The sequence below is a fragment of the Chaetodon trifascialis genome, chromosome 8 (assembly GCF_039877785.1).
Source record: "Chaetodon trifascialis isolate fChaTrf1 chromosome 8, fChaTrf1.hap1, whole genome shotgun sequence".
Taxonomy (NCBI): Eukaryota; Metazoa; Chordata; class Actinopteri; order Chaetodontiformes; family Chaetodontidae; genus Chaetodon; species Chaetodon trifascialis.
In genome coordinates, this window is record NC_092063.1 from 1,924,762 (window position 1) to 1,935,627 (window position 10,866).

A 10,866-nucleotide genomic window follows, 5' to 3' on the forward strand; every position below is an offset into this window, starting at 1 on the left:
CTGTGCTGTCACCATGTTATCCGCAGTCCGAACTGAGGGAAGATGATTATCATTACGAACTCCAGATCCTGTTTGACGCGGCCAACACAGCCGAGCTGCTTGTGGAATAAGTAAGATAAATATATAAAGGAGAGAGGATTTTAAATATGGAAAAGATTGGTCTTGTGATGGAGTGTGTTCACACTGTTGTGTTGGTGCTTTAACTTCAGTAAAGATCTCCACATCTCCACCTTCTGTCCTCGGCGGCAGCTCGGGTGGAGCTAACTGCTAAGCTAACACTTTAGTCTGAGAGCAAAAAGCTTCTGTCTGCAGCTTTAAACTGAAATTCACACAGAGTCCACTGTGAAGAGGTGGCAGTAACAACGACGGCGGGCGAAGAGGGTGTCACCATTCAAGTGGTGGAAGACGAGCCCGGGGACGGTGATGAGGAGGGCTGTGTGTGGAGGCGGGGGAGGGGGAGGGGCCTCTGTCATATTGCAGGGTGTTGACTGTGTTATTGTCTGGCCGGGCTGCAGACTGGATGGCTTTAATCAAATGGAGAGAGCTGCTCTCTCCAGCTCGACTCGTGCAGCCTCTCCGAGGACTCGCTGCATTTCACATGAAACCTCCTGAAGCTCTGGAGAAGCTGCCGGAAGCATTCTGGTCCTCGCTGTCACAGTCCTGCTGCCTGCAGGAAGACGCTAACTGTCCCCCAGGTCCAGTCGAGATTACAGAGGTGTACACAGTAACGTGAACGCAGTAAATGTTCTACAGCGAATGATATCAGAGGGAAGCTGATGGTTTGTGCCGTTGTCATGTTGTCATAGCAGGTTGGGGATTAATGGAGAAAAGATGGAGAATTTATTTATTTTAAACATGAACAGAAGCGTAAAGTTAATAAGAAGCTCATTCACAGATTCAGCTGCCGCATGAAGGAAGAAAATAGCCGTGAAATTATTGCACAAACACAAAGTGCTTTTACATCCGTGTGTGTGTGTGTGTGTGTGTGTGTGTGTGTGTGTGTGTGTGTGTGTGTGTGTGTGTGTGTGTGTGTGTGTGTGTGTGTGTGTGTGTGTGTGTGTGTTCAGCACAGCGCTGGTTAACAGCAGTCATATGACATCTGTAATGTTAATGACCAGTTCACACAGAATAAGAGCTCTCTGTAATCAGCCTCTAAAAATACAGGCTGAGTTTTGGCTGTAATTATGTTGCTGTCGCACCAATAATGTTCCTCATGTCACATGTTCTCTCTGCAACAACACACACACACACACACACACAGGAAGGATGAGAGTAAGATGATGCACATACCGTTATGTTGCTTATAGGCTGCTGCGTTATTTTTGGGATTCTTCTTCTGCAGTTCAGTCACTTCTTGTCAAGATCGTCCAGTTTTTAGGACTTAAACTTTGCCTGAAGGAACACGTGCTCACAAGCTTTCCTCACTCCTGCGGAGCCTTCATGCTAAAGGAAAGCCGGGCGGGAAGAGGCTGGAAATACATCTTAATACCGTTTTCATAAAGCAAGCAGAAGTCAGTGAGTAGAAGCTCGGACGCCATGAAGAAGCTGAAGAAAGAATATGAGCAGCGGCTCACATGTCCCAACAGTGCTGAACAGTCACAAAAACACCACTGAGAGCAGAATGTGTGTGTGTGTGTGTGTGTGTGTGTGTGTGTGTGTGTGTGTGTGTGTGTGTGTGTGTGTGTGTGTGTGTGTGTGTGTGTGTGTGTGTGTGTGTGTCTCGTCACCTCCCACCGAGCGTGGCGCTTCAGTTCAGCAGCTCAGCAGCAGAGAAATGTGTTTTTCACGATCGAACTTGAACGTGTCTTTGTCTCCTTTCAGAGGATTCGTCATCAGAGAGCGGCAGCGGGAACGGCCTGCCCGCCCTGACCCCGCCCTCCTCCGCTGTAACCGACGCTGCCATAGTCAGGGAGACCGAGGTCGTCAATGGCAACGGCGGCCCCACCCCGCTGGACTTCAGCACGCCTACTTCCTCCTCCTCCTCGTCCGAGGACCAGCAGCCGATGAACCTGAGCGACCCGCCCCCCCAGCGCCTGCCGCTGTCCGCCTCTCACCTGCCCGTCACTGTGTCGGCGGCGGCCGCCGCGCTGCTCGGCGCCCTGCACCCCAACGCGCCCGAAGAGCTCCGCAGGAAGTACCCGCTGGCCGCCAAACCTCCCCTGGCTCCGCACCCGGCGCTGCCGCTGCCGCACGCGCACACACTTCACACACATAATGCACACACTCCCAACACACACTCCCAGTCCCACACACACACTGCAGAGCTGCGACTGGACCGAGACGGCAGGGAGTACGGGGGCAAGGTGAGACGTCAGCTTGTAAACTCACGTCTAAGTTTAGTAAAAGAGTGTTGATCTGCATTTAACTGTTCGACGTTCAGGGAAATGAGCTCGACGAGAAGATACCACTCACCTGTGTGTGAGTATGAAGCTACGCCAGCAGCCAGGTGTCTCACCTGGACACAGGCAGCTTGCCCAACAGCAGCTCAGCTTCTGTAAAACAGTGAATATTGTTGTGACACTTCAGTTTTTATCCAGATGAAAGAAATGAGATGTAAGGTGTTCATTTGTGGGCTGGAGAGCTGCTTCAGGTGGATCTTCTTACCTGCTGGGTAACACAGCACTGCTATCAGAGTGAAGCACATTTCCCCAAAATGTTGAACTAAAGCAAAACTGAGCCGCAGCGATGTTCAGCGCGATGTTCAAACATCAAGTTAGTCAGGAGCTGATGTCAGTGTGGACAGGTGTAAGCTGTTTGTTTGAACCCATTGGAGAATAACAGCAGTACAGCTTTTCATTGCACTGAAATCTAATGTTTCCATAGAGAAAACTGAATATGCAGGCAGATAAAGTAATGGTGCTGAATGTTCTGTGGTTCTGTTGTTCGGGAGGTGAAGGTTATGACATGAAGACGAGCTAACAAAGCGGCCGAGTGCATTAGTCCTGCTCCTCCTCTGCCTCCTGCTGCTGTCTGAGAACAGGCTCCTTCTTCTCTTTCAGAAAAGCCCATTTGCTTCCATTTATTCACACTGAAATAATCTGAGAGTAAACATGAAACTTTCATTTGATTTAGTTAATTGCCACTTCCACGTGGTCTTGTTTGGGCCGTCTTTGTTGAAACATGAAAGGCCCGCGCAGTCGTTTGTAAAGAGAAGTCACCGAATGGAAAAGAAGATGAAAAGATGGAGGAGAGACGGAGAGAGGAGGTGCAGGGTGACCAGATGAGATCTGTCTCCTTCCTTCCTCCTCTCAGCGTCTTTGTGCGGAGCTGAATAGCAGAACCTGACAAACAAAACAGGCCGGCCTTGAAGGCAGGACATTACTGCCAGAGAGCCTGCCCGGACACACAAACACACACTCATGCACACACGCACACACACGCAGCGACGCTCCGTCAAACCTGCACAAACACGATATATCTAACGTTTGACCTCATCAGCGTCGCTGATTTTTGTAGAAGTCTGCTTTGAAACGAGACCGACAGTCAGTTTGATGACAGAGAAAAACAGGAAACCCTCACGCTGAGGAAGCCAGAGCCATTATTGATTAATTATCCAAGTAGCTGCTGATTGATATTCTGCTCGTCGACTTATCGTTGAGGCAGATTAATATCGCCTCTGTGTCAGAAGAATGTTATAGAAAGCTGCATTAACGCTAACAGATGAGAATTAACAGTTGTCAAAACTATAAAAAGATAATTACCGCGTGTGATGAAATTATACGAGCAGGCAGGAGAATTAAGGCTTCGTCAAGTAACTGTGACTGCAGAGCAGGAGAGGCGCTTAGGAGGCTTAGATAACGAGGTGCAGTCAGTAAACACAGATCACGCTGGAACCTGAGCGCAGGTGAGCTGTCGAGAAGTCGTCTGCTGGAGTCCAAGCTGCCTCCCCCTCCTCCCCCTCCTCCCCCTCCTCCCCCTCCTCCTCCTCCCCTCCTCCTCCTCCCCCTCCTCCCCCTCCTCCCCCTCCTCCTCCTCCCCTCCTCCTCCTCCCCCTCCTCCCCCTCCTCCCCCTCCTCCTCCTCCTCCCCTCCTCCTCCTCCTCCCCCTCCTCCTCCTCCTCCTCCTCCTCCTCCCCCTCCCCCTCCTCCTCCTCCTCCTCCTCCTCCTCCTCCCCCCCCTCCTCCCCCTCCTCCTCCTCCTCCTCCTCCTCCCCCTCCCCCTCCTCCTCCTCCTCCTCCCCCTCCCCCTCCTCCTCCTCCCCCTCCCCCTCCTCCTCCTCCTCCTCCTCCTCCTCCTCCCCCCCCCTCCTCCCCCTCCTCCTCCTCCTCCTCCTCCTCCCCCTCCCCCTCCTCCTCCTCCTCCTCCTCCTCCTCCTCCCCCTCCTCCCCTCCTCCTCCTCCTCCTCCTCCTCCCCCTCCCCCCCCTCCTCCTCCCCTCCTCCTCCCCTCCTCCTCCTCCTCCTGTCCGGACGCAGCAGACGCTGGAATATTAATTTGATATTTGAATATGATTCTTTATTTCTTTAAGGCTGACTTTTCTTTTTTGAGGACTGATATTTGGCTCATCACGTCCGTCCAGCGTCTCCACTAAAGACCTAAATCTGTGCATTTCAGGACGTTTTCATTGGCTGTCAGATCCTAATGAGACAGACACATAGAGGGTGAATAGACAGATGGACTTAATGTGTGTGTGTGTGTTCAGTCCCCTCAGTACAGTTCGGGCGGCAGCTACGACAGCGTGAAGATGGACTTGAGCGCCGAGGACCTGACCATGGGTCGCCACGGCAGCCAGGTGGCCCCCGACGATGACGACGACGACCATGACGACCACGACGACAACGACAAGATCAACGACACAGAGGGAGTGGATCCCGAGAGACTAAAGGCCTTCAATGTGAGTCAGCGCGTTGGGTCGGACCTAAAGTCCAAAGAGCCGACGGTCTGTCGCTGTCAGTGGCATCGATCACACACACACACACACACACACACACACACACATACACACACTCACCTACACACACACACACACACACACACAAAGCTCCACATGTCAGTTCTTTATACGAACAGCTGATCGGTTTCAGCCCCTTTTAGCTCATCGTTTTGGTTTTTTCAGCACATTTGCTGTCAGTTCAGTGAGCTCTGATACGCCCGCTGTGCACAGCCCGCCCACCGCCAACCGGCAGACTCACACCGTCACCAGGAAGCTGGTTCAGAAGGCGGAGCATCAAGCAGCTGCAGAGCCAGATCTGTTTCCAAAAGGAGTGAAAGCTGCACGTAGATTCGTGAATGTTTCTGTGTGTGTGTGTGAATGAGCGTTCGCCGTAATAACATCGTATCATCGTGTCAGACGTGCAGCTCCACACACAGCGTCATGAAAGCCTCCACTTCGCCACGTCTCTCTAACAGCCGTGTCGTTGTCCCGCAGATGTTCGTGCGTCTGTTTGTGGATGAGAACTTGGATCGGATGGTTCCCATCTCCAAACAGCCCAAGGAGAAGATCCAGGCCATCATCGAGTCCTGCAGCAGACAGTTCCCAGAATTCCAGGAACGCGCCCGAAAGCGCATCCGCACCTACCTCAAATCCTGCCGACGCATGAAGAAGAACGGCATGGAGGTACTGTAGCTGCTGGTCTCAGCTCTTTCTGTTCCTAACGTTTTCATGAAGCGTCCATCATAACTAATAACTTAGCAGGAATGTCTGGTTTTGTCCTACAAACAGTCCCAAACCCAAAGATATTCAGTTCAGAATTATATGAAACAGACAAAAGAAATCCTCAGACTGCAGAAGCTGGACTGATCAACCAATCAATCAATCAATCAATCAATCAATTTTCTGTCTCAGTAATCGACTAGTGGTGTCATCCGTCCTGGCGGTCTGACCGTGTTCTGCCTGTTATTCGTTGAAGTGGATAAATAAAGGTAGTTAAACAGTTGTGAGCCGCAGCAGTGTCTGTGATCCTGTTTGTGTGTGTTTATTTTCCCAGCATGACTTGAACGCAGCATTGGGCAGTTTGGGGATGTGATTCAGTCTGAGCTGTGCAGACGTTTGAGTGTTGATGGGCTCTGTGACAGTGACCTCGTACCTGCTGTCAGAGTCTCACTGAGCAGTGATGTTAAGGCCGTCAGCCTCATCTTCATCTTCATCCTGAAAACACTCCTCCATGTGGCTGAAAGTAAAACTCTGAGGCAGTTTTTATTCTTTCTGGTTGGAGCACATCATGTGAGTGTGGTTCAGCCTTTGTGCTTCTGTTCTACAGTTTATACGCAGCACAATAGCTTGTTTGGTCCAGGCAGTCTGGTTGATCAGCAACACGCTCAGCCAGTAGTTCCCATAATGCACTGCTGGCCTTGCTTCTTTTGTCACTCGACGACATGCTCTCGTTTCCCGATGCGTACGGTATGTGTGTGCGCATGAGCGTCAGGTGAACTCGAGCTATCGGCGGTGAAATGCTCTCTGTTGTTGCTCCACATGTTGAAGCGCCTCACAGGAAAAAAAGGGAAACTTTCAGAAAGCTTCACGCAGAATCAGATGCAGATGGAGAGCTGGAGATTCAGAGCATTGAATCAGGTGGAGGCACCAATGAGCCACAACGTTCAGACCTCCTGCAGGTGGAGTGAAACAGCGGCACGCCTCACACTGATGGAGGGTCAGAGCTGCTCTGCTGGCTGGTTCACGCTCTGCGTTCACGTCCGTGGTCGTATGAGGACGAGCATGCGAACATGCACAGCGTGCCGAGAACAATCATCCTCTCAGAGAAAACCTTTGCTCTTTGTTCTGCAGGCCTTTCATCAGTCTGAGCAGCTGAAATACGCATGTTCAGTGACGTGATTGGTTATTCCTCCCCGTGTTAATCAGTTCATCTGTGTCCTGCTGTTCTGAGGATTTCCATATTTTCCAAAAATCATCATGAATGTTAAATTGGAATAACCTTGGTTTCCCTCCCTGATTCTCGAAAAGAAACTGATGGTAATGTGTTTAAAATGCGATGTTTGCCTCGTCTTTAGCATCAGGCTGTAACTTTCACTGCAGCAACACGACGAGCAACAAACAATTATCATCTTTTGTGAAAAGATGAGAAGAATGTGCCCGTAAATGAGCTGTAACTATAGAAACAACATGCACCAGTCAATTTATTTCAGTTTGCAGATGTGACACAGTGCACGTCTTAATAGAAGAACTAACGAAGACTCTGTCTTCGGGTCAGACGTGCATCAGATTGAATTTGCTCCAGAGGATTAATGAAGTGGTGCCTCCTCTTCAAAACAGTAGTGAAACAGCCAGATGTGTTTCTTTAATGTGGTTCTCACTTGATAACTAGACATCAGCAGTGACACACATGATTAATACACTGCAGTCTAGAAATTAAAAAACAATGGCGGGCTTCAACAAAGAGCCTCGTGCTGTCAGGAAGCTTGTCTGGACGCTGACGTGCTGAGCGTCCACATGTGAACATGAAGACTTTGGAGCTGCCAGATAAACTTAACTGAATGTTCCACACAGATGTGATGTGGGAGCTGGTCTCAGTTTGGGAGCGTTAGCTATGAGCACCGACAGCACACAGTCACACTGAGTGGAGTGTGACAGTAAAGACGAGGCGGTCACTGAAATGCCTCTGCTGCCCCCCAGTGGTCGAACACGATGCTGCACCGTGTGACAGTCAGCAGGCCTCACGTTCAGATACAGAAACATCTGGAATATTACAGCTGTGATGCGCTGGAGAGCAAAGTCACTGTAGTCCTCAAAACAGAAGAATCAGTGAAGCTGAGCAGGAATCATCATTTTAGAGGGCAGAGCTGCGAAGCTGTTTTCAGGTAAAAGTGGAAACTGGATGTTTGTCAGCAGTGAAACTCATCAGTCAGCAGCTCAGAGCGTCGGTTTGCTGGTTGTGCCGTTCAGACTCGTTCCGGTCAGAATAAAAGTCCAGCATGAGGAGAATCCTCTGTCATGACTGTAGATGCGTCTCTCTTGTTAGCATGTTAGCATCACCTGTTGCTGTCAGTGATGTGCTTCCATGACGCCGCTCTGTCGTGTGCAGACTCGTCCGACTCCACCTCACCTCACCTCAGCCATGGCTGAGAACATCCTGGCCGCCGCCTGTGAGAGCGAATCACGCAACGCCGCCAAGAGGATGCGCCTTGAAGCCTATCACGTGAGTCTGTTGTGTGTGTGTGTGTGTGTGTGTGTGTGTGTGCGCGTGCCGTACCGTAACATTTCCTGTTTGCTCCTCCAGGATGAGCAGATCTGTGTGGACAAGCCGTCCAGCGGTGGAGGTCTGAGGGAGCCGGCGTCCCTCGCTCACTCCGCCTACTCCCTGGCCGCCTCCGCCTTCTCCTCCCAGGACCCCCAGCTCTACATCAACGGCGCCGGACTCAGCTATGGTTACCGTGGATACCCGGGCCTGGGCGCTGCCATGCAACATCCCGTTTCCTTGACGACTGGCGCCGCCGCGCAGAGCAACGGTGAGGAGGGGAGAGCGGTGGGGGACAGATTGAGACAGAGACAAGATGAAGTAATGAGAAGGACGAGCGAATGAAAGAGGAGGGAGGGAGAAATGTGATGGACAGCAGGAGCCGAGTGGGTAATTTGGGGATGAAGGAGGAGAAAAGAGCAGACAGAGCAGCAGATGGGAGATTAAAGATGGAGTCCTAGAGTCAACGTCTGCTTTCAAGCTGAGAAGACTTTCTGTCTCTTTGTGTCCATCAGTTTCTAATGGTTTCAGTCATAGTACACCTGTAGTCCACCTGTGCATCACTGCAGCACGGTGACACGTTCAACTGCTGCAGGTGAACAAAAACAGGATTACTGCTTTAACATCTGATGTAGATGCCTACAGTGTTTACATGTATGGAGCGTAACCACTGACAGCAGCACAGACACGTGTTTCACATGTGATCAGGCTGGGGAGGGCGGCCTGCTGTCATCACTGCCGCCATGTTTCTCTTCTCTCATCAGCTTCGTTACTGAGACAGAGCTGGAAAAAGGCTTTATTAGATGTTTGTTAGTCTCTCTGCAGCTTCCTTTGACCACACACACAATCCACACACACCAACGAACACTCAATACCCGTCATCACACTCCAAAAACCTCCATCCACACGGGGGCGATATGCTCTGCAGAGACTCAGCCCTCAAAGAAAATGTCACTTAAATGAAATTACCTGCCGATAGAACAGGAAAATATCTTCTCCAAAGATTTAAACATAAACTCTCCTCTGGTCCGCAGGCCCCACAGACCTCAGCATGAAGTCCCTGTCCTCTGCCAACATCAGTAACTCCTCCTCCTCTGCCTCCATCAACCACAGCCTGGGCGGGCGGGGCAGCGGGGGCGCAGGTGGGGGCGGGGCGTCCGCCCAGCTCAGCCAACCGGAGATCACGGCAGTGCGTCAGCTGATCGCCGGCTACCGGGAGTCTGCTGCCTTCCTGCTTCGCTCTGCGGACGAGCTGGAGAACCTCATCCTGCAGCAGAACTGATGTGGGGGAACATGGGAGTGCGTACACACACGCGTGCGCACACACACGCGTGCGCACACACACACACACACACACACACACACACACACACACACACACACTCCTCATTCTGTTTGCTTTGTGTCCTCCCCGCCTCTCCTCATCGGCCTCCTCTTGTTTTTGACGCCCCTCCTGCTGGTTTCTCCTCGGAAACTGTGGCCGCTTTTTGTTTTTGGAGAAAAAGTGGGAAACTGGAGAGCGATCGCGCCCCCCCCCCCCAAAAACAACCCCCACACCCTCAATCCGTCCTGCTTGAAGAGGGGGGAGCGAGGAGCGTCTCCTCTCCTCTCAGGAAGCACCTCACAATCAGCGCTGCACTCTGAGCGAAGGAGTGCGGAGGAGGAGAGGAGGAGGAGGAGTGAAGAAGACTTGGAGGTTAATTTTGCTGCTGTGGTTAAAAAAAAGTCTCGTGTGGGCGGAGACGTTCCTGATTGGAGCTTCAGCGCTGTCCCATGATCAGTTAAAGGTGATGTAACGACTCCCTCGGTTCCTCCCGCTGAAGCTGTTTGTTTGTTTGTTTGTGCTTCTGAGTTGATCGAAGACTTCATTTCTTCTTTTTGGGAGTCCAGTCGTTTGTTTGTTTGTTTGTTTTTATTTACACTTCCCAAGTGACTGAAAGAAAGCGAAGCGGTTCGACTTATCGTGAAAGAAAGCACTAAAGGATGAAGACTGGAAAAGAAAAGAGAAAAAAGGAGAAGAGGAGGAGAGAAACTTTCTGTGCTCGCTTGTATATAAGCTCTGTGTCCTTCAGCACTTTCCTCACCTGAAGCTCACCTGAAGCTCACCTGAACCCCCTCCTCCTCACACCTTTTACCCAGGGAGCAACTCGCTACTTATGCATCCAGACGCCATGTTGACCACCAGGAAATACCTCAGATCTGACCTGCCAATTCTCAGTCCTCACACACACACACACACACACACACACACACACACACACACACACACACACACACACACACACACACACACACACACACGCACACACACACAGCAACTGAATGGTAACATTCCCACCAGAAGCCAGTTTACTTCTTCTTCACCACCTGATGTCTTCAAGGTTTCTAGATTTTTTTGTTTATTTATTTTTTTTGGGGGGGGGGGTGAAATGATGTTGTGTAAAGGACCTGTGAGGTGGAAGCGATGACGCATTTGAAGAAGTGATGTTGGAAACTTTCCGAACTCTTTGAGCTTTCTTTGTCTGCGGTGCGGTTCGTTGGTGTGCTGCTGTATATAATCAGTTCATCTGAAGACTGAAGAATCAGTTTGAAGGCGGGTGTGTTTCTGCGGGAGGTGACTTTCTCCTCAAAGGGGAGGGAGGGGGTGTTTGCGTGTGTGTGTGCGTGCGTGTGTGTGTGGGAGGGGTTTGGTTAAATGTTGATTTTATTCTCCAAATGTAGACGTAACACCAACG

General features: G+C 51.0%; 1 protein-coding gene across 2 annotated transcripts in view; it reads left to right on the top strand.

Moving 5' to 3' along the window:
* LOC139334989 (nucleolar protein 4-like) overlaps window positions 1-10,504 on the top strand; it is a 123,377-nt gene extending 112,873 nt beyond the window's left edge. For both annotated transcript variants that reach the window (XM_070968324.1, XM_070968325.1), the window contains 6 exons: window positions 1,822-2,303; window positions 4,642-4,833; window positions 5,368-5,556; window positions 7,979-8,092; window positions 8,174-8,402; window positions 9,166-10,504. In XM_070968324.1, coding sequence (XP_070824425.1) covers window positions 1,822-2,303; window positions 4,642-4,833; window positions 5,368-5,556; window positions 7,979-8,092; window positions 8,174-8,402; window positions 9,166-9,413 — 1,454 coding nt within the window. In that variant the 3' untranslated portion in view covers window positions 9,414-10,504. The remainder of the gene's footprint in view (window positions 1-1,821; window positions 2,304-4,641; window positions 4,834-5,367; window positions 5,557-7,978; window positions 8,093-8,173; window positions 8,403-9,165) is intronic.
* Window positions 10,505-10,866: the final 362 nt, after the last annotated feature.